Source organism: Anser cygnoides, chromosome 1, assembly GCF_040182565.1.
Source record: "Anser cygnoides isolate HZ-2024a breed goose chromosome 1, Taihu_goose_T2T_genome, whole genome shotgun sequence".
Lineage (NCBI taxonomy): Eukaryota > Metazoa > Chordata > Aves > Anseriformes > Anatidae > Anser > Anser cygnoides.
The window spans coordinates 211766814-211792681 of record NC_089873.1 but is presented as its reverse complement, the minus strand read 5'-3'; the positions used below and the strand labels follow the sequence as shown (position 1 = coordinate 211792681).

The following is a 25868-nucleotide window of genomic DNA, read 5'->3' as shown; positions in this document are numbered from 1 at the left end:
CAGAGCAGCTCCCGGCCCCATTAACACCAGTCCCAAGCGCGGTGACCCCCCCCCAGCCACCCACCCTGGGGGGGCCACCTGGGCACCTTCGGTCCGGGGTAGCCGAGGCGCTGCCTGGGTGCCCCCCCCCGGCCTTTTGCGCCATCCAAAGCCCCCCGAGTGGAGTTCCCCCCCCCCCGACAGCCCCAGGAGACCCCCCCCGGAGCTGGGCTTTTTGGGGGGGGGCGTTCGGGGCGAGGAGGCTCTGAGCGCCATAAAAAGGGGGGGGGGCGCCTCGGGGTCACCCGGGGCTGAGGCTGGGGGGGGGCTCGGGGATGGGGACCGGGGGTCGCCCCCCCCCCCCCCCCAACACCCCCCGCCCGAGGGCTGCTTTGGGGGATTCTCGGGTGGCTGATAAGGGTTGAGCAGCTCCGGGGAAGGGGGGCTCGGGGGGGGGGGGGGGGTCCGGGGGGGGCTGTGCGCTGGGTGAGGCGTGGGAAGGGCTCGGCCTCCTCCCCCTCCCCTTCCCCATCCCCCCTCCTCCTCCTCCTCCTCCTCCTCTTCCTCCTCCCCCCGCGCTGCCCTGCCCCGAGCCCCCGGGAGCGCCCGCAGCGGCACGGCCAGGTCAGTGCGCCCCCCCCCGGGCCCCCCCCCCCCCCGGCCCCGGGATGCCGCCCAGGAGAGCTGGGGGGACCCCTGGCTGCCCAGGGAGGGGGGGTCCGCAGGGCACTGCCCGCCCCCCCCCGGCCCGGTCACTTCCTGGCCAACTCCGTGCGGGGGGGGGCGGCCCCCGGGGCCAGCTCCGGCCCCCCCCGGGCCGCGGGGCGGCGGCGTTCGGGTGCCCGGGGGGGGGGGAAGGGGGCGCCGAGCCCGTCCCGTTCGCCGGTGGTGTTTTTTTGGGGGGGGGGGGGGCAAACACGGCGCCGTCCCTCCCGCTCCAGGCTGCGAAATTGCCCCAAAACAGCAAAAAAAAAAAAAAAAAAAAAAAGGCAAAAAGAAAGCTGCTGCAAAAAGGTGTGGGGTGAGCGCTCCCGGCTCGGCCGAGGTGGGGGGGACTCGGGGGGGAGATGCTCCGGCTTTGGGAGCCCCCGGCCCCCTGCAGGGGGTTTGGGTGCCGCCCCCGGGGCGCCCGGCTGCGGCCCCCACCGCTGCCCTTCGCCCGTGCCAGTGCCCCGGCGCCCCTTGGGGGGGGGCAGGGGCTCGCCCAGAGGGACACGCAGCCTTTTGGGTCCCCGCGGCACGGGCTGGGGACAGGCGCTGCGACGTCCCCCCCCCAGCCTGCGGCCGCTGCACCCCGTGAGCCCCGCGTGAGCCCGGGCCGGGCACCGGGCACCCGCTGCTGCTGCCGCCCGTAACTGCGACCGCTGCGTCCTCCCCGGCCTCCCCCTCGCCTCTCCCGGCGCTCATTAAAAGCGGCATTAAAAATAGGACCCAATTAAAACGGGAGCGGGCACCGCTCCACCCCTGCGCGGGGCAAGAGCGGAGTGAAAGCGGGGCTGAGGGCGGGCTGTGGGTGGCACGGGGCGGGGGGGGGGGACACACAGAGCCCCTCGGAGGTGTTTTTGGGGTCATTTGCCTCTTGGTGCTCCCAGGGACCTGGTGCTGGGGGGGCCGTGAGGAGTAGCGGCTCCCTGGGGAGCAGAGGATGCTTCGGAGCGTGGCCGGGTGCCGGCAGCACCACGGGGCCGGGGCCTTCGGGTGCGCAGGTAGGATGCGGGGACACAAACCGGCCGGGACAGGGCACACGAGGGCTGCTCATGGAGGCTCGCTCGTGGCATGAGATTGGTTTCGGTCCCACCGCTGGCTCAGGAGGCTTTGGTGAGCCCCCGCTGCTGCCGGGAGGTCTCCGGGGCTTGGGCTTGGCAGGGGTGCGCACCCTGCGCTTTTAGGGTGCCCTTCAGCAGCCGGGTAAGGCCACAACCTCCCCCTCCTCCTCCTCCTCGGCCGAAGGCTTGGGGAGCGCATCCTGCAGTGACTGCTGCACGCAGGGGGTCGGGATGCTGAGGGCACGGGGATGCAGGGAGCTGAGGCGCTTTTTGGGGAGGGGTCGGGCACCCCCTGGCCTGGGCACCCGTGGGGGCTCATCCCCCCGAGGCGGGCACCCAGCCTTGCTGCCGGCTCGTGGTGCTGCCGTGCACGAGGCAGCAAGAGGGGCCGTGGGGCCGGCGTGGGGCCAAGGCAGCCGGCAGCGAGCGTGTCCCCGTCCCCGTCCCCGTCCCCGAGCCGCCCCGCGGGATGAAAGGGGCATTGTCTGCCCGCGCCCCTCCGACCGCCTCTGCTGCGAGCGCCGCTGGCACCGAGACGGCGAGCGGCCACGGGGAGGGGACCGCGGCTGCTGCTTGGGGGCGAGGGCTGGGGGACCCCCCTCGAGCCCCCTGTGCAGGATCCGGCCCCGGGAGGGAGGATCCCGGTGCCAGGCTGGGGACCCCGGCACCGGGCGGGTGTTCCCGCGCACTGCGGCCCCAAGCCACCGCGCTTCATTTTTTCCCCTTGCCGAGGCCTTGAGAAGAGAACTGGGTGGGCAGGGGAAAAAAAAAAAAGAAATACAACAAACCGGCCCTTTTTTTTTTTTTTTTTGGGAAAGTCCCCGCGGTTTTCCCCTCGGCTCCCGTTTCCATGAGGCAGCCAAGGCTGCGAGTGGGGAACAAGCCCGGGCCTGGCGGAGCTGCTGCGCCTGCCTCGGCTCCGCGACCTGCGGCGGCATCCGCAGCGAAGCCCCAGCTGCTGCCGGCAGACGGAGGTACCGGGGTGCCCCTCGCTGTGCTTGGCTCCCTGCGCCTCTGCCCGGGGTGCTGGGCAGTGCCCCCACCCCCTGCACCCCAAGCTTTGGCCCCGCTCGTGCTGCGCAGCCCCACGTGCTGCTCCTGCTGCCGCTGCTGCTGCTGCTGCCTCTGCTTCTCGCACCGTGCCGAGCTGGGGGTCGGGTGAGCTGCTGGAGGGGCAGGTAGGGGGGGGGAACGGGTTGCGTTCGTGCTCCAAAGGTGCTCAGCTTGGAAACTGCGGGGCTGTGTCCCCAGCTGGAGGCATCCCAGCACATCCCAGCTCAGCCCCAGCCCATCCCAGCACATCCCAGCTCACCCCCAGCCCATCCCAGCACATCCCAGCTTAACCCCAGCACCTCCCAGCTCAGCCCCAGCCTCCCGTGGGCTCTGGCCGTGCCGTGCCCCTCTCCATCCCCGGCCACCCCCCAGCAGGGGGGGCGCAGCAGCAGCAGCGCCCCTGTTTACCCCCCTGCCCTCCTGCCACCACGGGTCCCCCAACGCCGCTTTGTGGGAATCCCCACCCAGGCCGTGCCCCTGCCTGGGCACCCTCAGGGCCCAAATCGGGCAGGGGCGGCCCCGCGAGAGCCCGGTTCCCATCCTGCCGGTGCTGAGCACCCAGCAGGGAGCTCCCAGCGGGGCAGGGGCTCGGGGTTGCGGGGGGACACGGTGCGGGGCAGCGGGCCGGCGGCGGAGGGCTGAACGCGGCGCAGAGCGAGAGCCCCGGCTGGCAGATTTGTTTTCCCTCCGGGAAACCGCTCGGCGCGTCCCGATTCACGGCCAGACAAAGTCGGCAGCTGCGGCTCGGCCGGACCCCTGCCAGCAGCGCCCGCGCAGCGCCGATCGCAGCAGGCAGAGCGCAAAGGCCGCGGGGCCGGGCGCCTTGGCCCGCTGCCCCTGCTCCTCGCCGGGCTGCGGGGCCTCCCGCACGGCCCCGGGGCGCAGGGCACCGTGCTGCTGCATCGCCCTGCGGGGTCACTGGGGTGGCAAGCACGGGGCTTCGCCCTTCTGCCCCCTCCCAGTGCCAGCGGGGAGATGCTTGGGGGTGTGGGGCTGGGGGGCGTCCCCACAAGGGGGGACCCTCGCTGTTGGGGGGGAGGGGGTTTGGTGCCGCCGCAGGGGTGCGGTGCCAGCTGGCGGTGTTCACCGGCCCCGGGTCACCTCCGAAGGCGCTGCCGTGCTCATGCAGCGGTCGGGGAGCTGCAGGCAGCGCGTGCCTGGCTCTCCTGTGGCTCCTCTGGTGGGCGAGGGATGTCCCCTGGGCTCCGTCCTGGTGGTGCTGGTGGCAGGAGGACGGCGCCGGGACGCGGGGGTCTTGACCCGTCTGCGGTTTGGGGGGGCGCAGCCAGAGGTGCCCCCGGTGGCCGTGATTTCACGGGGTGTTCGTCTGCTCTCTGCTTGCGTTGATTTGTGTGCGGGGAGGCCAATCCCCCCGGCTGGGTGGGCTGGGGGTGTCCCTGCGCCTCGCTGCACCCCAGGGACCCACCTCGGGACCCTTTGTGCCAGGCTGCCCGGAGCTGTTACGGGAGCAGAGCGCACCAGGGATGGGTGATTTATGGCAGTGTAGGATTTCGGGATCCCTCCCTGCCCCGTGGATGTCTCTGCCAGCCCCCCAAAGCAGGCAGGACCTGGGAAACCTCCCCGGGCACCGCAGGGGGGTCTGCGGGGAGCGGGGGTGGCCGGTGCCGGGCTCCGGTGGCTCTCGGCTCCTCTCCGTGGGCAGGGAGGTCCCCAAAACAGGAGCAACGCCGTGCACGGTGTGCGTCTGTGCCTCCAGGCAAAGAAAGTCCCGCTCGGTGAACTCGGAGGGCTGCTCGTGCTATCGCAGCGTGCCGCGGGTGGCTCCTGCGATCCCAGGGCGGTTTGGGGCAGGTGACGGGAGGTGATGCATGTCCCGTTCTCAGTGCTTCGAACGTGTGGGACTGGTTCAGAAAGAGCTATAAAACCCCGTAGCAGAAGGTGAAATCCTTCGGGGGGGGTGGCCAGGATGTGACCCATTGCCTGCAGCCCTTTGCAACACTGCGGCACTGCCTCTGTGCTGCTGGGCACAGGAGGTGCCGGGCTCTGCCCCCGCAGGGCCGGGGGGCTCTGGGGTGGCGAGGTGGGACCCCAGGGGGGTGTCCCCGGTGGTGCTGAGCTATGGGGTCTGCTGCTACGCCCTGCTGTGGGATGCCTGCCCTGCTCCTGCCCCACAGCATCTCAGCCCGGTCCCGTAGCACCGCTCTGCCCGCCCCACGGCTGCCCCAGCTGCGTCCGTGGCCACCGGTCCCTGGTGCCCCGGTGGGTCCTGAGCCTGCTGCTGGGGAGCAGCAGGTCCCTGCTGGCTGGAGCTGCTGGGCACTGCTCCTCACTTACCGGTCACGCCTCGTTCCCTGGCTCTGGGAGGGGTCTTTGCATCGCAGGGTACGAGGCCCACGAGCTCCCCATCCGAAAACGCGCGTGGCCGTGTGCTTAGCCAGAAACCCGTGCTGCTGGAAAATGGGGTCAGCGGGACGGAAAGTGCTCCGGGGCTTTGTGCAGGGAACAGGGGAGTGGTGCTGAACCCCAGCCCTCCTCCTCCTCCTCCTCCTCCTCCCCTACAGGGTGCACGAAGCCTCCGGATGCTCCCGTGGGCTCGCACGGTGCTGGAGGGCGGCTTCGACCCCTCTTGGCGATGCAGGGGGCACCTCAGATCCAGGCACCCCCCCCGGCTCGGTCTGCAGGCGGGCCTGCAGGGTGTGAGGGCTCCGACCTCCTGCGGCACACCGCGAGCGTCACGCTTGAAGGGAGAAAAAAAAAAAAATGCTCTAAAAATACCTCGGGGCTTCCCGCCCAGCTGGGGCAGGCTCGGAAGCGCCGCCGTGCCACCCCGCAGTGCCCGCGCCCCGCATCCCCTCCCTGCGAGCGCAGCGCTGGGGGGCTGGCGATGCCGCCCCCCCCGGGGGTGCTCGGGGGGCGGCCCTCGGACACCCCAAAGCTGCAGGTGAGGCGGCGCCGCGCACAGAGGGTTTTGCGAAGCTGGTGTGTGTGGTTGTGGGGGGGAAAGGGGGCGTCCCCGGTGCCAGCCGGCACGGCGGGGCTCGGTGCCTGTCCCTGCTGATGGGCTGCACGGGGGTGGCGTGGGGCAGGGGGTGGTTTGGGGTAGGGGTGGCTCGGGGACAAGGGTGGTCTTGGGGACAGGGGTGTCTTGGGGACAGGGGTGTCTTGGGGACAGGGGTGCCTTGGGGACAGGGTTTTCTGGCACAGGGGTGTGGTGCTGCTGCACCCCACGGAGCTCACCATTTAGGGGCACACAGTTTGGGACGGGGGCCCTGGACTGTACAGAGGAGGAGGAGGAGGAGGAGGAGGAGGAGCAAGAGGAGGAGGAGGAGGAGGAGGCGGAGGGCAGCCAGGGGTCCCGGTGCAGCTGCCTGGGGCCGCTCACCGACAGCTTTCACTTCCCGCTCGCGGGGAGGCGAAGCCGGGTCCCAGCGGGTTTCGTGCAGCAGCGGCGGTGCTGTGTGCGTGGGGTGCATGAGGCCTGCAGGGGAGGAGGTGCTGGGTCCCCCCCGAAGGCAGCAGCACCCTGCGGGGCCGCCACAGGCAGGTCGGTGCCCCCTGAGAGCAGCAGGACGGGAGCGCAGCGGGCAGCGGGGCATCCCGAGGGAGGCATCCCATGCCCCAAACCCAGCCCCATTTGCAGGGGTCCTGGTGGCAGGGGCTTCCCCTGATGGGGACAGGCATCCTCCGGTGCCGTGGCTGCGGGTGGCACCCAGTGCCGTGCCGTGTCCCCCGCCCCAGGCAGCGATTTTTGGGGTGCAGCCCCCTCGTGGCATCGCCGCCCCGCGCCGGGACCCGGCGGGACGGGGCCCGGTTTCCTGACCTATTTTTGCAGGAGGCAGAAAGTGTGTCAGGCACCTGTGGGGGAAGGTGTCTGCCCACAAGGTAACGGGGCTGGAGGGGGGGCCCTGGGAGCCAGCTGGGACCGCGCTGCCCCCCGTCCCCTGGGGTGTGCAGCCCCCCGAGGGTCCCCGCAGCGAGCCGCGCTCCCTGCCCTCTCCGGGCCCAGCTCGGCCATCCAGTATTTAAGCTCGCTCAAAGCCTGGTGCTGCTTGCCCTGTGCTTCCAGGGTGCTTCATTCCCCCTGTGAGGGGGGGGGTCCGTGAGCGCTGACCGGGGAGGGGAGGCCGGTGGCTGGAGGTGAGCCTCGTCTTCTGCCTTGCAGCGAGGTCCTGGGAGGGGGGCGTCAGCAGCAGCAGCCCCTGCAAAGAGCGTGCTGCCCCGCGTTTGGCACGTGAAAAACGAAGCAGCGCTGATTTTCTGCCCTCATTTCAGTCCCTGAGCCCCTGGGAAGGGCTGGGAGAGGGGCAGGGAGCGGGGTGCCCCATGGGGTGTCCGTGTGCTGCGGCTGTGGTGCAAGCCCTGCACGAGACAGGCCCTGCGCGGAGCTGGGGGCTGCTCAGAGCCATGGTGAGGCGGGGGGGGAATTAACCCCGAGACACAGCGGCGGTGCTTAGACCTGGTGCCTCAGCCTCGAGGCCAGGAAGGGACCAGGGCAGAGGAGAAAGGCCAGGAAATTTCCCCCAGGGACTGCTTTGATGGCGAATACAAGGGGGGAGACCCCAAATGGTGCCCCACCTGCCTTACCCGCCCGCTCCCCGCCACGTCTCCTGCGGGGTAAATACCTCCTGGGGCCGAGGGCCGCATCCGTGGGGAAGGATGCCTGGGCACGGCCGGCTCCGGATCCGGCCCGTTGGTGCAAGGCAGGAGGAAGGAGTGCTTCGGGGCCGCGGGGGAGGCAGGGGCCGCGCGTTTCCCCGTTTGTGCTGCAGCCCAGGGCACGCTTCACCTTCCCAGGTTTTACTTCCAGCTGCGGGATGACGGCCCCACGGCACCGTCACTGCGAGGGGGAACTCAGCAGGGGGCCTCTCAGGGTGCCCCATGCCATCCTCGTCACCTTCCTCCCTCTTCGTGGGTGCTGCTGATGGGGCCTGGAGCCCCCGAGCTGCCCGTGCCATGGGACAGGGAGCGGGGTGCACTGCAGCAGGACCACGGCTCGGCTTCCCTGCCGAGCTGCCACCCTGGTGGTCTGTGCACACCCGCCCTGCCGTGCACACACTGGTTGTCTGTGCACACCCCTGATTGTCCGTGCACACCCGAGTGCCATGCACACGCTGATTATCCCGGCACACCCGCAGTGCCCTGCGCACCCACACCGCCATGAGCTCCCCGATCATCCATGTGCACCCCGATTGTCCTTGCACACCCTCACCACTGGGCACACCCTGATTGTCTGTGCGCACCCGCCCTGCTGTGCACACCCCGGTTGTCCGTGCACCCCCCTGGTTGTCTGTGCACACCTGCAGTGCCATGCACACCCCCATCATCCATGCACACCCCGACTGCGCACCCAAGTGAGGGTGTCCCTGTTGAGGGGGGGTCCTTGCACACCCTCACTACCATGCACACCCTGATTGTCCGTGCACACCCGCCCTGCCGTGCACACCCATGGTGCGTGCACACCCGCCGTGCCATGTACACCCGCCGTGCCATGCACACCCACCGTGCCATGCCCAGCCACCTCCAGGCGGTTCCCACCACGCGCGGTTTGGCAGCCCGGTGACACCCCCGGAGGGAGGAGAGGTGCGGAGGAGCTGAAAGGCGGCACCAAAAGCCTGCCGCGAGGCTCTGGCACCGCGCGGGCTGCTTCAGCGAGGAGCACTTTGAGATTGCGATCGCTGGCAGCAGGAGGGGCTCTGAGGAACCTTTTCCACCCCCGGGTTTTGCTGACTTGGCAAGACACAACTTGATATCAGAACGCTGCCTAGGGCCTGGAGCGTTTGAATGTTATTTGCATGCTGTGTTTACTGGCTTGCCCTCCGCCGCGAAATCTTGAAAATGAAACAGATTCACCTTCTCAAAGTGAAACCCTTGCTGCCGCCGATCTAATTTGACTCGGCAGCAGTGAAACGCTGGAGCCGTTCCCATGGGAGATTTTGGGGCTGCGGTGCGTCTGGGAGCCAGGGCTGTCTGCGATCCCAGGCCCCTGCTTCTGCTTTTTTGGATGTTTTCTGCTCGCCAGGGATTTGCGGGGGCAGGTTTCGGTGGGAGGATGCAGGAGCTTCCCGCTCCCGGCTGGGAGCGGCTCGGTCGTGCCGCCTGAAGCCTCGCTCCCAGCCGCCTGCCTGGGTTCTGCGGGGACTTCGGGGACCTCAGCCTGGGCGCAGCCCAGGTCCTGCCGAGGATCCTTGCTCCGTTTAGGCAGGAAGAGGTAAAAATGGCCTTGGTGCGGTGGCTTGGTTGCCTCATGTGGCGCAGGGCACCCTGCGGCACCCAGTTCCCACCGGTCCTTCCCCGCCACCCTGCTGCGTGTCCCCGGTGCCCGCTGGGACCCCCGTGGCGTGCAGGGTGGGGGCTTGCTGCACACTGGGTGCGAGCCCCGAGCTGGCCAGGCCCCCCCTGGGCTGCTCCTCTTTGTGAGAGGCTGAAATCCCCTTGCGTTGGCCGCCTGCTTCCGTGGGGCTTCGCGCCTCCGCCCTTACAGCCACCGGGGTGGGGTCCTGGTGGAGGGGACGTGGCAGCCCTGCCCTGGCCGGGCTCTGCTCGTCCCTCTGTCCCTGAACCATCCCCTCCTTGGAGCCCGGGTCCCTGCTGCGAGCTGGGCTCACCGGGCGCCACCGGCGCCCCTGGCCCCGTGGCCTGATTTCCTCCGCGCGGGTCCCGCGGCGGCTGCGGTCGGAGGCGCTTCGCTGTCCTGCTGAGATAGCAGGGGCCGCGCTCACCCCGCGGCCTCTTGCAGCCGCTCTAGCAGCGGTTATTGCAACACGTTCCCATGCATGCGGGGCTTTTAACGGGCGCCTTGCTCTTTCTGCAAGTTCCTGATCTCCGAGGAGGCATTTTGAGGAAGTCCCCGGCAAGGCAGAAAGCCCTGCGCAGAGCCTGGAGCGCGGCGCGGAGCCGGGCATGGGCTGCGGGCTGGCAGCGCTCTCCCCACCCACGTCCCGAAGCTGAGCCCAGGTACCGCGCTTCGCCCGCTTCCCTCCCACCTACAGAGCCCGAGGGCATGGGAACGGGAACCTGGGTGTGCCGGCGGGGTCTGCCTGTCTGTCTGTCTGTCTGCCTGCCTGCCTGCCCTGCCTGTCGGACTGCAGATGCTGAAAGAGGAATCGGGACCTGAATCAGACTGGTCCGCCGAGCGCTTCACGCCCAAGGGCTCCCGCTCCTGCTCCCATGGTGCTGCCCCGGGGGTGGCAGCCAGCAGCAGCGCTGCCACCAGCCCTGGCCAAGCCTCTGTCCCCCCCTGGGTGACCCCAGCACCGGCAGCACGGCACAGGGGGGGCCGGGGGGGGCTGCAGTCGGGGTGCTGGGTTTCTGGCGGTGCGTGCCGGGGTTCCCACACGGTGCCGTGCCCGGCGCAGAGCCCACCGCCACGGTGGGTCCGGGAGGAGCTCTCCCGCTGGGCTGGGGGGCACACAGGGGGGAGGGCACCTCGGTTCTCCTGCTTCACTCCGTCTGCCCTGGAAATGGAGCTGCTTTTGGGGTAAATCGGGCTGGAGAGGGAACAGCGGGTGAGCCGGCCCTGCCGACCCGCTGGGGCTGGGGGCTGGGGGCGCGGGGGGCGTTCGCATGCTGAACGGGTCCTCCTGGCTCATGTGGTGGTGATGGCGATCGCTCACGTGGCTGTGCTGGCAGCTCCCTTGGCTACGGCTTCCCAGGCTGTTGGGGCCGTTGTGGGGTACGGGGACCCCCATCTGGCACCATGTCCCCCCCCCTGCTGCGGCACGGTGCAGGGTGGTGAAATATCAGGCGGCAGCTTGGAGCAGGCAGCACCCCCCCAAGGGGATGGTGGGCACAAGCTGCCTCTGTGGGGGTCTTCTGGGGGCTCTCCCAAGGACCCTGGGAGCAGGGTGACCCCCCCCAGGGGCTGGGACAGGGGGGTGCTGGCGCACAGGTCGGGGCGGATGGGGGCCCTGGTGGGAGCCCTGCCTGGGAGCTGCATGCAGGTGGCCGGGGGTAAAAAAGGACCCAAATATCTCCGTTAATTTGGGTGCAAGCAGGCCAGGTCCGTGAGGATATGGGGTGGGTGGGGAGCACACAGAGAAGCAGCTGTGTCCCCTGCAGCGAGTTCTGCGTCCACAGCATGGGGAAACTGAGGCACGGCAGGGGGATGAAGCCGGTGCTGGGGCTGGGGGGGTCTGTTCCCAGCCGTTCTGGGGTCCGGGCTCCGTCCTCCTGGCTCGGAGGCCGTGCCCGCAGCCCCAGGCACGAGGCTCCCGCAGCCGCTAAGTCCCTTACAAAATAATCGCGGGAGGAATGCGGCTGGGAAGCACAGGGGGGGGATCTGGGTGCTGGGAGCAGGGGGGGAGGGGGCACCCTCCTTGCCCAGCCCTGGAGGCCGGAGCTGCTCCGTGCATCTTCTGGGGCCGTGCCACCAGAAACCGTGTCCCCAAAAAGGGGACGGGGGGGTGCGGGGAGCGAGCTGGGAGCTGGGCGCCGCTCCTCAGGTTGCAGCAGCCCGGGTTGTTTCCAGCGGCTCTCCTCTTTCTGGAATTTCCTCGTCTCCTTTCGGGTGGAGGTTAAATGATTAATGGCCCAAGGAGGAGAGCCGGCGAGGGGCTGATGAATGATTTACGCGGCTGACACGTGCCGGGGTGAAGTGCTAAAGAGCGAAGGCGACTCCAGCCCAAGGGGCAGGGCCCGCAGGTCCCTCGGGGAGCTGATGGGGTGGTGCCGTGGTGCCACCTCGGTGCGACAGCCCCGCTGCAGTGCCCTCCGTCCTGCCGGGCTGCCTCAGCACCGCCTCGCCCCCAGCTCCAGGTGCTCCCAGCCCAGTGCCCGTCGCTCCTGGTGGCTCCTTCTCGTCCCTGCGTGGGGTGACATTATCCATGTTGGGACTGCGCACTGCAAAACGCACCGGGGGAGCTTCTCCAAACCCCTCGTGCTCCCCCGAGGCAGCAAGCTGCATGGCATCGCTGCGCTGGGCAGGCTCAGAGTGGTGCGGCACAGGCCTGCAGCCCCGCTGGAGCCAGGATCCGTCCCTGCACCCCCCCGGGCATTGCTGGGGACAGGGCTCGGGATGGGGAAGGGGGTGTGCGGGGTCCAGACGTGTCCAGTGGGGTCCAGCCCTGGGCCAGCAGCAAACCGAACGGCAAGGGAGGGGTGGTCCTGAGTGGGTCTGCCCCCAGGGCTTCTCCGTGCCAGGAGTGCTGCTTGTGCGCTCCCCAAATCCCCCCTTTTCACGGTATTACCCCCCCCCAGGTGCTCTAGCAGGGCGCTGCAGATGGGCTGGGTCAGGGGTCTCACCCTGAGCCGGGGGAGCCACCAGGGCTTTGCTTTTCTCTCCAAATGCTCCTGGAACCCAGGGTCCTCCCCGTGCCCCCCGCTGTGCCGCAGGGCTCAGAGCTTTGTGCTCGGGGCTGCGCTTTCGTGGCCCCAAGGAGCCCGGCGAGGACCAGAAAATGGGTTTTCAGGGCTTTTTTTTTTTTTTTTTTTTTCTGCAAAAGGTGGCAGAGAGGGGACGGGACGGCGGCAGCGCTGCAGCGCTGCGTTTCCTTCTGCTTTTCCTCTGCAGGGCCCGGACTGGGGCAGGGAGCAGCCGGGGGACGAGCCCGCGTGCGCAGAGGCAGCGCCGGACGTCCTGTGACAGCAGTGTCACCGCGCGGCGTCACTCGCCTATTTTTAAAGCCAGGTGGCTTTTTTTTTTTTTTTTTTTTTTTTTAGCACCGGGGGCGTGAGAGGGAAAGTGCCCGGCTGTGCGCGCATCCCTGCGCAGCTCCCCGCGGGGCTGACGGGGTTTGTGCTTCTGGGGGGGGGTTTATTGCTGGTCGTGCACCCTAAAAATATCTGGGGGGTTGTGGGGGGTCTGCCCTGGGCCCACTGCTCGCTCCGCACCCTGTAAATGTGCCTCTCTATGCACATTGTGCACAGCACCACGTCGGGGAGGAGCAGCAGCAGCTGAGCTGCCGGAACCACGGGGGTCGGAGGAGCATGAGTCAGAAAAAAATGTGACTCCGAGGGCCAGATTTCGCGACCAGCGTATTTATAGCAGCAGGAAATCCTCTGGCTCTTGTTGAGCAGGGCAGAAGGAGCTCCTAGCGAGCCCGAAATAAAATGTGTGTGGGGTCAGGGCGGCGGGGGAATCGGGGACGCCGGCGCTGCTCCGCTGGTGGCGCTTGGGGACGTGTGGCCCCGTGCCTGGCGTGCTGTGGCCGCGTCTGGTGTGCCGAGGGGGGGTGGCAGGGGCAGGATTTCCCGCCACTGCTGCTCCTGCAGATAAGGGGGGCTCTGCACGGCGGTGCTCAGCACTCTGCTTTGCTCTCCTCCTCGGGAAGGAGCCCCCTGCACCGGCGCCGGCTCTGAAAGGTGCTGTGGGTGCTGCTGGTGGGGTGCCGGGGGGCTGCGGGCGCAGGGTGCAGGATGGTGCTGGGGGTCCCAGCCCTGCTGCTGCTGCAGGAGGCTGAACGGGGGCAGCAGCAGCTTCCCGGCAGCCCCAGGCCCCGCAGCTCCTGTCAGAGGTGTTTGAGCTGCGCAAACCCCTCGGCCAGGGGCATCCCCTCACCTGCCTGGCCCCCATCATCCTGCGGTGCCGCAGGCTGAGCACCACGTCCCGCTGCCCCGCTGCCCCGCACGCTTTGGGTCTCCTCGGGGGCAGCGGGGGGCGAGCTCAGCGCGCGTTCCCCCGGCACAGCCGCGCTTCCCAGGCTTGCAGATCCGGGTCACCCAGGAAAAGAGGAGCTCTCGCTTGGCTGGCACGCAGCCGGGGCCGAGCTGTGCGCCGAGCGGCACGGCCGCGGGGCCGTCGCGCTCCCAGCCCGCTGCGTGGCCGGGATCAGAGTTCATGGGTGCGGGAGCTCAGCCTCCCGCCCGGAGCCACCAGGAACTGGGGTGCTGAGGCTGAGGGTGAGCCCTGCTTCTCCTCCCTGCCCGTGCCCTGCGCAGTGCTGCGGGGTGCTGAGCCCCCAGGGCTTTGGCTTCCCGTGCCCGAGCGTCGCCCCGTGGGCTCGGTGACACCCGCTGGTGCTGGCTCCTCTGCCGCTGGGGACAACTTCGGGCTCTGCAGGTGGGAGAGGGGCCGAGGGCCGGAGCGGGGCAGGAGAAGGACTTGGGACTGCGGTGCCGGGGGGGGGGCTGAGTCCCTGAGGAACCATCGGCTGGCCCAGATATAGGGGCAAGCTCGTGTCAGGTCCTGGGCACCAGCCACGGCCCTGCTCCGTGCTGCTGGGTGGCTGGAGAGGCTCAGCCCAGCAGCCTGCAGCGCCCCCGGCATGGGGAAGCAGAGGGGTGGCATGGGGATGGCACGGGATGGCATGGGGAGGGCACAGGGGTGGCACAGGGCAGCAGGGAGGTGACATGGGGGTGACACGGGGCTGGCCCCCTGCTGCCACCCAGTGCTGTGAGCAGCCAGGCAGGGAGCTGAGTGCTTGCAGTCAGAAGCCGGGAGCTGGCCCTGCTCCTAAAACCACGAGCTCGCTCCCCACGCCGGCAGATTTACAACCCGCAGCCAAGCACACGAGCCCCTGGGCTGTGAGATAAAGCGCCGGGGGCTCTGCGGGCACGGTGACAAGCTGGGGACAGCCACGGCCACCAGTGCCCTGCCAGGGCAGTGGGGACCTCGGCTCCTCTCGGCACCACGTTTCCCTGGAAAGGTTTTGCCCGGTGTTTCGGGAGGAGACGCGACCTCCTGATCCCATCCGTCTGTCCGCGTCCCCCTGTCCTGGCTTGTGCACCGGCTGGGTCTGTGCTGGGGGCCGTGGCCACACCATCGCCCAGCATTTTGGGGCTCCTCAGCGGGCTGCCTGCCTGCCTTGCAGCGGCTCAGGAGCTGTTTATACATCACCCCCGCACCCTATCGATTAGCCCATCACTGGCTGCGTGTCCTCTGTCCTGCGGCAGGGACACAGAGGAGCGAGAGGATGGCAAGATCAGGCGGGGGGGGGCAGCCAGCAGCTCCCCCAGCCAGAGCCTGCTGTGTCCCCCCCGGCCGTGCCACCCTTGGCACTGTCACCACCGTGTCCGGATGGCTTCTGCAGGCTCCTTCTGCTGGGACCCAGCCATGAGGACCCCACGGGCAGCACGGGTCCAGCACCGGGCCGTGCCACCAGCACCCCCAGCACCCGCTGCCGCGCCATGCCCAGCTCTCCGCGGCGAGCCCCCATGGCGACTCTAATTAAAGCCCCGGGGGGTGGCCCTAATTAGCGCTGGGGCACCTACATTGAGGATCCTGGGCTGGTACCGTGCCATTCCCAGCTCACCCGCAGCCCCATTTGCTCTCCAAATTGGTGGGGATGAGGGCGCTGCTGGGGGGGGCGAGGGGACCCCCCCCCCGAAACTCAGCCTGCTCGACGCGGGGAACCTGCGCTCACCCCGTCCCTTTCCCCCCCCCCCAGGTCCCGACGCCGTGCTGAGCCCCGCCGGGCGGAGGAGATGCGCTGAGCGCCGCGGGACCCCCGCCATGGAGGAGGAGGAGGGGGGGTGGCTCCCGGTGGCCGCCTGGCTGGCGGCCCTGCACCTGGAGCAGTACGCCGACGCCTTCGAGCGCAGCGAGCTGCGCACCGTCTGGGACTGCCGGGCGCTGACGGACGAGGGGCTCACCCGCCTCGGCGTGCTGCTGCCCGGCCACCGCAAGCGCATCCTGCTGGGCGTCCAAAAAGCCTTCGCCGAGGCCGCCCTGCCCGAGCCCCCCCCGAGGAAGCCGGTGCCCATGAAGCGCCACATCTTCCGCCAGGGTGCTGGCACCGCCGCCCCGACGGAGCCCCCCCGCTGCCCGCCGCTGCTGGAGCCCGAGGGGGCCGCGAGCGTCGCCCTGCTGCCGCCCCCCATCCCGCCCAGGGTGGGCTGCCGGCCCCCCGTTAAGTTCTCGCCGGCTGCCAGCAGCCCCGAGCCGCCCCCTCCCTGCAGCCCGGCCCCGGAGCTGCCCCCTCTGCCAGCCCCCAAAGCCGAGAGCCGGGCGAGACCCCCGCTGCCGCCTCTGCCGGCCAAGCGTCACCAGGTGGAAGGCAAATGCCAGTCCCTCAAGGCCCCCCCGGCGCCCAGCCGCCCGCCCGCGCTGCCCCCCAGGGCCGGGTCCCAGCACGAGGCCAGCAGGTACGGGGCTGGGAGCGGGGAGCGGCGGGTGTCGGGGGGGGAGGCTGGGCCTGGGGGGCCCCGAGCTGTGGGGTCTCCATGAGGGGAGGGTCCAGCGCATCCCCTTGGGGGGCCCCCTACAGCCCCGTATCCCCCTGGAGGTCCCACAACTCCAGTACGTCCCCCTGGGGGTCCCCATACCCCCAACACACCCCCTTGGGGGTCCCTACACCCCTGTATCCCCCTAGGGGTCCTACAACTCCAGTACATCCCCCTGGGGGTCCCTATACCCCTGGGGGTCCCACAAATTCCATACTTTCCCCTGGGGATCCCCACACCCCCAGCACACCTCCTTGGGGGTCCCTACACCCCCTGCATCCCCCTGGGCGTCCCACAACTCCAGTACATCCTCTTGGGATCCCCATACCTGCAGCACACCCCCTTGGGGGCCCCTACACCCCCACATCTCCCTGCGGGGTGTCACAACTCCAGTATGTCCCCCTGGGGGTCCCAGTACGCCCAGAACAACCCCCTGGGGGTCCCCATGCCCCCAGCACAACCCTCACCCCCCTGGGGGTCCCACAATTCCCATATATTCCCCTGGGGGTCTCCTGCTCCCAGCACACCCCCTTGGGGGTCCCTATGCCCCCGTATCCCCCTAGGGGTCCCACAACTCCAGTATGTCCCCCTGGGGGTCCCCCTACCCCCAGCACACCCCCTTGGGGGTCCCCACAACCCAACGCCCTTTTGGGGGTCCCACAACTTCAGTACATCCCTCTGGGGGGTCCCCATACCCCCAGCACCCCCCCCCCGGGTTCCTACACCCCCAGCACACCCCCTTGGGGGTCCCCCCACCCTCCCACCCCCATCTCACCCCCCCGGTCTCCCCGCACCCCCGTGGCCGCTCTTGTCCCGGACACTGGTGCCCCCTAGTGTCACTGGCCCCACCGGGGGGGGGGACACCCGCTGGGACACCCCCAGCTCCGTCCCAGTCCCCGGGGGGGTGCCGAGGGGGCCAAAACCTCGCCGTGCGCCCCGGGCTCCGCGGCTCTCCCCTTGATGCTGTTTTTGGGGCTGAAAGTTGTATTTTGCTGTTTTGTCGTCTTTTTTTTTTTTTTTTGGTTTTCTGCCCCGGCAGCCCCTTTGGCTGGGCAGTTTGGGGCCGAAAGTGCCCCGTCTGGGATTTTCCTGTCCCTCGGTGCCAGCGGTGCCCGCCCCCCGGCACACGCAGGCGGGCGGCGGGGACGTGGTGCTGAGCACGGGGTGGCGCGGGGTCACCCCGGGCACCCCGCCCCTGCTGTCACCCCGTCCCCTCGGCCACCTCGTCCTGGCCGTGCGTTTGCTCTCCCCCAGCTCTCGGGGTGCGGGAGGCCCCCCCCCCCCGCGGCCCCCCCCCCCCCGGCACGGACCCCGTGCCCCGGTGCGGGCGCTGAGCGCCGAGGAGCTCATCCTGCCCTGCAGACCGCAGGCAGCTGCCGGCCGCGCAGCCCCCGTCACATGAGAGCGGCTGCGGTGTGGTGACAGCAGCCTGCACAGCCATCGGGGGGGGGGGTGCGGGGTGTGAGGACGTCCCCCCCCACCCTCCAACCCCCCCTCGGTGCCTCCCCCCCCCCCCCCCAGCTGCAGCACCTCCCCGCTGCCGTCGGGCGCGAGCCAAAGCGGCCCCGGTGCAGCTGCAGAGCTGAGGCTGAGCGGGTTTTGCTGCAGCGGGCTGGAAATGCGTGTGCTGCCCCCTCACCCCCCCCCCAGGCATGATTTCCATCCCCCCCCCCCCCAGGCACGGCCAGAGCTTGTGCACCCCAAAATCCTGCAGGGCAGCACGTGGGTACGGGGCTGGGTGCTGAGCACAGCGCTTGCAGGGGGGGCGATGTCAGCCAAGATGCTGACCAAGACGGGGGGCTGCCCCGTCCCCCTGCTGTCCCCTGCTGGGGGAGGCCATGTGTGCCCCCCCCCAGCAGCCCAATGTGCTCCTGCAGCTGGTGAGCCCCCCCCCGGCAGGCAAAGCCCCCCTGGGTGGCCCCATTTCTCCAGCCTCAGGTGGCAGCACCCGCCCTGTCCCTGTCCTCAGGAGGGTTGCATGGAGGGGGGGGGGCCCTGCAGAAATAATGCCAGGGAGGGGGCTGGGGGGGGGGGGGTCCCCGCGTGCTCAGAACTGAACCGGGGCTTGCTGTGGTTTTGGGGGCTGTGGAGGTGGCAAGGCTGGGGGTGCTCCCGTGTCCCCGTCCCCACTCCCCATCCCGTGTCCCCATCTCGTGTCCCCATCCCTGTTCCCCCTTCCCCATCCTCTCTCCTTGTGCCACGTCCCCATCCCATGTCCCCAACCCCACTCCCCATCCCTGTATCCTGTTCCCTATCCTCTCTCCCCATCCCAAGTCCCCATCCTGTGTCCCCATCCCGTGTCCCCAACCCCACTCCACATCCCTGTTCCCCGTTCCCCATCCTCTCTCCTCATCCCATGTCCCTATCCTGTGTCCCCAACCCTGTTCCCTGTTCCCCATCCTCTCTCCCCATCCTGTGTCCCCCATCCCATGTCCCCATCCCCACTTCCCATCCCTGTTCCCCATTCCCCATCCTCTCTTCCCATCCCATGTCCCTATCTCGTGTCCCCATCCCTGTTCCCCATCCCTGTTCCCTGTTCCCCATCCTCTCTCCCCATCCTGTGTCCCCATCCCATGTCCCCAACCCCACTCCACATCCCTGTTCCCCATGTCCCCATCCCATGTCCCCATCCCTGTTCCCCATCCTCTCTCCCCATTCCATGTCCCCATCCCGTGTCCCCATCCCATGTCCCCATCCCACGTCCCCGCAGCCCCCCCAGACTCATTCTCCCCGCCGGGAGGAAGCGAGGCCCTCGGGGCTGCGGGTTTGGGGCCGGCCGCGGCCGCCTCGGGTCGCTCAGGAAGTTTTTGTGCGCGGCGAGCGCCGAGCAGGAAGTGCTCGGGGGGCGGCCGAGCGGGCGCCCAGCTCCGCTCCCCGGCATCGCCTCGCCCCGCCGCGCCGGATTTGGCCCTGTTGGGACCCCCCCCCAGCCGCCGGCCCAGGTAGGGGCAGTGCCACCGCCGCGCGCGGCGAAGCGCAGCCTTCGTGGCGAGTGTGGCGGAGGGCGGGGGATTTTGCATGGGGAACGCGTTTCCTCTTCTCCAAAAGCGGGAATTTCACCTCCTTTTGCGCCATTCTTGCGTTTTCCTGAGCCCCCCCCGGTTCCCCTCCGGCCCTGGGGACTGGGGTGAAGGGGGGCGGAGGAGGGAGGGTGCTGTGCGCTGGGTGCTGCGGTGGCACCAGGGCTCAGGGCTGGCCACGGCACAGTCGTGGCACGGCGCCTTCGTGCACCCCGGCAGGCGGAGAGGAGCCGTTTGCAGGGCAGGACCCCGGTGCCAGGCAGGGGACGCCGTCATGTCGTGACCCTTTTTTTCGTATGCGTCGTGTCCCTTTTTGTGCGTCGTGACCCTTTTCGTACGTCACCACTGAGGTGGTCGGAGCCTGAGTGCGTGCTGACACCCCCCGGGGCCATGAGGCAGCGTCGCCTCCTGCTTTTTGTTTTGCTTTCCTTGCGTGGACATTTCCTTCCTCTGCGCCCTGGGAGGTGGGGACACGTCCCCGTGGTGCCACGCTCCCCTCTCTGCCCGTCCCTTCCCCTCCGGGGCCACCCGGGTGGCACCAGGAGATGCTGAGGTTGCTGGAGGCACTGGGGAACTCCTCGCTGCAGGGTTTGGGAGGCGTTGGGTGTTGGTGAGGCTCTGGAAGCCTCAGGAGCGAGTCGTGGAAGGGCGTTAAGGGTCACTGCCACGCTGGGGACCCCGAGCCGTGGGAGCGGGTCCTGCGTGGGGACTACTGCGCCTGGGCTGGCTCCCACTCACTGGGCCAAGCTGGTGGTGGTGTGTCCAGTGCTGGAGAGGACGGGGACAGGGATGGGGACATGGACAGGGACGTGTCCTCACCGTGGCCTGGAGCCTGAGCGTGCCGGCGGCTCCAGGAAGGGTGGCAGGAGCTGTTTTGTGCCAGCATGGGCATCGGGACGGCTCCTGGCCATCGCTGTTCCCCGGGACACCGATGCCCGTGCAGTGTGCGTGTCTTCACGTGTGTAAATTATCCGTGTGGACTTCACGGGTGCGTGGTTACTGCAGTGACTGTGTGCACAGGGTGTCTGCGCAGGGGGCGTGTGGAGCGGGCCGGGTCCGCGCTGCTACCCGCGGCTGCAGGGGGTGCGCTTTACGTGCTGGTGCCCGACCGCTGCCGTGGGTGTGCACAGGAGGGCGCTGAGATTTTTTCTCACAGGTGTAACCCGGTGCACGGCTCCCGCGGTGGGCGTACGCGGCAGGCAGTGGCTGTGGTGGGGCTGGGTTCCTACAGCAGAGGTACGCGGTGAGCCGAGGACAGGGAGGTGCCGGGTTCCGGTGGTGTCCGGGTACCCGGGGGCTGCGACGTGCTGCCGCTGAGTGCTGCGGGGAGTGGTGTAACGGCACCGACGCTTGGCTGCTCAGGTACACGCCTGGCTCCTGGTGGTACGGACACGCTGCTGCCTGCTTCCTACAGAGGACAGACGCAGTAGGGCATGGATACGGTGACGCGTGGTTCCCGTGGACGATACGCACAGTAGGGTGCGGATGCACAGGTGCTTGGTACCCATAGAGAATGTGCATGGCAGGGTTTGGCCCCGTGCCGGGTGTCGGTGGGTGCCTGCCCACCCCCCGGGTCCATTCAGCACCGGTGAGGCGATGGCAGTGGGGCTGGGGGAGCTGGAGACAGCCCCAGCTGCAGCTCGTGTGGGTTTTGGGCGTGGGGACCCCGAGGTGACGGCTGAGTGGGGTGGCTGGGGAGCAGGGTGCTGTGGACCTGGTGCTGGCTGGTGGGGAGCCCCACAGCTCGGACCGTTGGGTCCCGGCCCCTTGTGCCCTCCCCTGCCCCACGGCTGGGGCTCTGCGCTCTGCTGTGTGAGCTTGGTGAGCTCAGAGGTCCCGAGGGGTGTGGGGACACTGCCCGGACCCAAAGCGGCGGGGTGATGCTCCTCCGCATCGGGGTGCTGCTTGTCCACATCGGGGCAATGCGTGCACTCGGGTGATGCTTGTCTGTGCTGGGGGGGGGCTGTTTGCCCACGCCTGGGTGATGCCTCCCCACCTCGGGGTGGGGGTTCCCACCACATCTGGGTGCTGCGTCCAGGCTGCTGCCTCTCGCCGTCAGCCAGCGACACCAGAGCACGGGTCCGTCCCCAGCAGCCACGGCTCTGGGAGGGGACAGCCCCTCCAGAAGGACAGGGGGGTGTCCCCAGGATGGGTCTGGGGGGAGGACCTGCTGCCTCCCCAGGTCCCGCCGGGGCCCTCTCTGCTGCGCTGCCCGGCATTTTGGGGGTGCAGCCGCCCGCCCCGGCTCCCCCTCTTCCGGCAGCGCCGCCGTGGTCCCCGGCACTTCCTCCCGCAGGGCATGGCCGCTGCGGGGCCGTACCCACACCCTCCCCGACCGACCCCCACAGAAACAGCCCTGGGGGAGGTGGGAGGGACACGGGGGGGACTTTTTGCAAAAGTCACCGAGGGGCCAGACCTGGGGGGGGCGGGTTGAGCCTCGGGGTCCCGGCGGGCTCCAGGTCTGCCGAGAGCGAGTGTCGCGCTGCAGTTTCCTCCGTGCTGCTGCTGCCCTCCAGCCAGCTCCGTCCCCCCCCTGCTGTGTCCCCCCTGAGCCCTGCCAGGTCCCCAGGTCACCCCCAGCCCTGCCAGGTCCCCAGGTCACCCCCAACCCTCCTGGGTGTCACTGTCACCCCCAGACCCGCTGGGTGCCACTGTCACCCCAGCCCTCCTGGGTACCACCGTCACCCTCGGCACGCCTACTTCCTGCTGGGGGGGCTTGAGAGGAGCGAACAGAGGGGCTGTGCTGGGGGGTACCCATGGGGAAAGTCACCTCCTCGTCCCCAGGGGATGGAGGAGGGCAGGGAGCGATGGCTGAGGAGGGGGCAGCGTTCTGGGCTGTGCCCCCTGCCTGTGCTGGCACGGGGCGGCACACACGGAGCTGGGGGTCCCGCTCCGCTCCCCGTGCGGGGCCGCAAGAGCTGCTGAAGTTTTCGGGGTTGAGGAGCCCTGGGGTGTTTGCAGCTCTGGTGCTTTTGCAGCTTCGCCTCTCGGTGTTTTGGGGAACTGAAACGTTATCAGTGCCCTGAGGACACTGTGGCTTCCCGCTGCTGGCCTCATCCCATGAGCCCCAGGGGGCCGGGCACGCAGGACCGGGTGACAACAGGAACGGCGTCCTCCTGAGCCCTCCTGAGATGTCCCTGGTGAGGAGGCAAGGGTTGTCCTTGCCTGTCATGCTGTGAAACAACAGGAAATGGGACAGCCTGGGGACCTCAGGACAGCTTGGGGACCTTGGGGCAGCTTGGGGACCTTGGGCAGCTTGGGGACCTTGGGCAGCTTGGGGACCTCGGGGCCATCAGCTCGCTGCTGGCATCGGGGCTCACGATGTGGCCCACGGGGCGCCTGGAGGCCACGCAGGTGGCCCCCTCTTGCTGGGGGCCCTGTGACAAACCCGCTGTCACCTCCCTGCCCCTGGGTCCCTGCGCCCCTCGGTGCCGGCCCCCGGCTGGTGGTGCCGGTGGCACTGGGAGCTGCGGGAGGGCTGGCCCCCGCTCCCCTAATGTATGGATGGTTGTGGCTGGTTCCCATGGCAATGGCTGCTGAGAAATGAGGTCAGCCTGACCCGCAGCGAGGCAGCCGAGGGAGAAGTTTGCTCTCCGAGGCTCCAGGAAAGCTCCTGAGCACCCTCGGTGGAGACAGAAGCCAAAGCATCCGCGGGCAGCCTGGGGACCCAGCGTGGCGTCCCCAGGGCGCACTGGGTGCTGGGAGCAGCCCAGGTGGTGCTGAGCTTTCTCCGTGTAACTGCTGGGACTTGGTTCTCGAGGGGCCGGATCCTGCCCAGACGCCCCAGCTCGGGGCTGCAGTGCAGGCGGGAGGTGCAGGGCTCGTGGATGGGGACGGTGGCCCCAGAGCAGGGCCGGGAACATCTCCAGCGGCACCCGCGGCTCGGCAGCGCCCACCTTGGGCACCCAGCCGTCTCCAGCACGGGCTGTCAGCTCCCCCAAAAAACTCTTTGGTGAGCGATTTGGAGTGGGGCTGGAAGCTAAAACTGCCCAAATGCCCGCGGTCTGCGAGGCTGTGGCCATGGCTATGCCCTGGAGTAGGCGGAGTAGGAGTAGGGCTGTGGAGGGTTGACATCGCCGCCGCCAGTGCCCGCTGGGTCTGGAGCCGAGTTTTCCACCTCGCTGGCTCTGACGCATGGGGCTTGGGCTGCGATTCCCTGTGGGACAGCAGCCCAACGGGACCCCCGTTGGGCTGCACGCTGTGTTGGGCGTGTGGCTCTTGCACAAAATCCCGTTCCTGGTCCCCCCGAGCGCACCCCCTGTGCCACCGGCGGAGCTCAGCGCCCCGTGGGGCTGCGGGGCCGTGCCGAGCCTCCTCCCCGCTCGGCCCCCTCCGTCACATCGGGGCCGCTCAATCAGGTCCCTCTTATTTTTGTACCCAGCGGGAACTTCCTCCAGTTTCCTGCCCCCAGAAGCACTACGGTGCGGAGGGCTTTATTTATTGCCGCCCGCCTGCAGTAGTTCGGGAGGCAGGAAGCGAGCGGAGAACAGCGGTGACGGGCAAGGGGCGGCCAGAATCGGCTCGGCGGGGGGCTCAGGGGGCTCCAGGCAGAGAGCTGGGTGCTGTGAGCCTGGGACCCGCGTCCCCTGGGTCCCCTGGGACCCAGCCCCCCGCCAGCCCAGGGGACAAAAACACCTGATACGGGACCGGGTTTCAAGGCTGGAGGCGGCCCCTGGTGTCCCTGAGGGCCCGATAAGAAACCTGAGCTGCGAGGGAGGTTTGAGGCTGGCTGCCAGAAAATACTTCCAGGCCAGAAAAGCGCCGCCATAACCCGCGCGGGGTGAGGCCTTTGCCACGGGAGGGTTTTGGGGATCGGGGATGGGGTTGGTGCGTGCGACCCGTGCTGTAACAGGGGCTCTGTTCTGGGGTCCCCCCCCGGGGGAAAGAGGGTGCAGGAGGGTCCGTGGGATGCCCGCGGTGCTGTCCTGCAGCGCCTGCTCCTGTCTCTCCGCAGCGTTCCTGCCAAGGAGGAGATCCCCGTCCCCATCCCCGACAGGGAACCTTGTGTCCCTCCATCCCCACCGGCCCTGCTGCCCCGTGCCAAGCTGCAGCCGGCCCCGCAGCCACAGACGCCCTCCAAGCCCTCCTGTCCCTTCGTGCCCGAGTTCGGTGAGTACGAGCGGGGCCAGTGCTGTCCCTTCCTCGGTCCCAAATCCTCCTCTGGGCCACCTGGTGTGGTGTGGGTCCCTCTGTCCCTCTGTCCTGCCCAGCCTGCCCAGCTCCCTCCCTGCTCCATCCCCATCCCAGGCTCTGGGCTGGGGATTTTTGTGGGGTACAACATCTGGGCTGGGGTTTGGATGCGCCCTCTCCCAGGAGGGGAGCGAAAGCTTCGCACGGGCTCAGGAGTCACCTGCATGGATACACGAAGAAGAGGAAAAGGCAGGCGGGAGCAGGATGCGGCCACCATTTGTGCCCCCAGCAGCTCTCCCCCTGCCCCGCGGTGCCACCCGCTGCGGCCCAGCTCCCACCTCGAGCGGCAGGAGGCTCGGGGGGGGCCGCACGCTGCTCCCCTCCCTCAACCAGCTGAGCAAAGGAGCAGGGGAACAGAAACGGGCTGCGGGGAGAGCCCTGGGCCCCCTCGTGGCAGCTCCCGGCCGGGGCAAAGCTGCCCCCCGAGCGGTGCCGAGGGGTCGCGATGGTGCCGGGAGCTGCCCGCGGCTGGACTTTGCCCTTCCCTGGTGCTACCCAAGCCCTTGATAACGCCACCATTGTCACCCTGGAGGTTGTTTGCCAAGGGCAGAGCGCGGGGGAAGCCCACGGTGCTGGTGTGCTGGGGGCACGGCCGGGGCACGCTCCCCTCGTTCCCGTGAGACCCAGCAGTGCCCAGCACCTTCTGCTTGCCCTTGCAGATGACTCTGACTACGAGGACTCCGCCTGGGAGGAGGAATTAGCCAGCCCCGCGGGGCAGATGGCCGACAAGGTTGGTGTGGGTGCTGGAAGGGGACGGGGCGGTGAGCAGGAGAATGCAGGGCCCCTGACGATGATGCTGGTCCTGGGTTGCTTGGTGGGCACAGCTTGGGGCTGGGGCGGAGGAGCAGGGTGCTCTGCGAGCCCACGGAGCTGCTGCTTCCCCGGCAGCACCAAAGCGCAGCCTCCCCGCAGGCTGGCGTGCACAGAGTGCGTGCTAGTGGACAGCTGCAGCATCACAGCCTACATTTATTGCCTGGATTTGGGATTTTTATCCGCCGTGCGCTCCTTCCTGAGGCCGAACTCGTGCGGCTCTGGGCCGATTTTGGGGGCTGCGGCACCCTGAGCACCTGGAGCCCTCACCCTCCTTTTCCTGGCAATGGGCTGGCTTTGGAGCGATGTGCATTGCCTTCCTCCGGCCCCAGCCCTGCCACCCGCTGCCCCTGGGGCCGGGGGGTTATCCAGAACCGTCCAGAACCACCACGCCACCTCGCAGAGCCATGGGCACTGCTGGAAGCTGCAGACGTGGGCGATGCAGGCGGTGCCGCTGCATTTCGTGCCCTCTTTCCCTGCCTCTCCCTGGGCATCCCTAACTGGTGGTGGTGCTGCGAGCTGTGTGGGGCCGGGATGCTCAGCACCCTGCTCGGTGCCGGGGGTGGCTGGAGGGGCTCGGCCCCACGGGAGCCCTCCCCAAGCCCCCTGGTGCGGAGCAGGGAGGGCGCGGGGCTGCCAATGTCATCCATGCCCATCCCCGCAGGAGGATGCCGAGCCTGTGACAGGTCGGCCGCGGTCCCTGCGCTTCAACAGCCTCTTCAGCGAGGACGAGCTCATCGAGGACTACTACGATGCTCCCCCGGCCAAGTAGGGGCTCCTCCTGCCGCTCCTCGTGTGCGTGTTCACGTGTGCCTGCGTGTGGGTGTGCAAGCATGCACGGGCAGGGCACGTTCGTGGCGATGTGCGGGCAGGAGCACGCGCGTGCGAGCACGCGTGTGAGCAGCTGGGGGAGATGCACGCGCAGGGCTGTGCGTGCGCAGAGGGGCTGTAAACATTCGGGGAGGGGGCACTCGCACGTGAGCGTGCGTCC

The 25868-nt window shown here is 69.0% G+C and overlaps 1 protein-coding gene across 1 annotated transcript in view; it reads left to right on the top strand.

Moving 5' to 3' along the window:
- Positions 1 to 1596: 1596 nt before the first annotated feature.
- Positions 1597 to 25868, top strand: part of ARAP1 (ArfGAP with RhoGAP domain, ankyrin repeat and PH domain 1) — a 44568-nt gene continuing 20296 nt past the window's right edge. Inside the window, 5 exon segments of the mRNA XM_048047990.2 lie at positions 1597 to 1685; positions 15083 to 15779; positions 23832 to 23986; positions 24727 to 24797; positions 25542 to 25645. Of these exon segments, the coding sequence (XP_047903947.2) occupies positions 1625 to 1685; positions 15083 to 15779; positions 23832 to 23986; positions 24727 to 24797; positions 25542 to 25645 (1088 nt within the window). The 5' untranslated portion in view covers positions 1597 to 1624.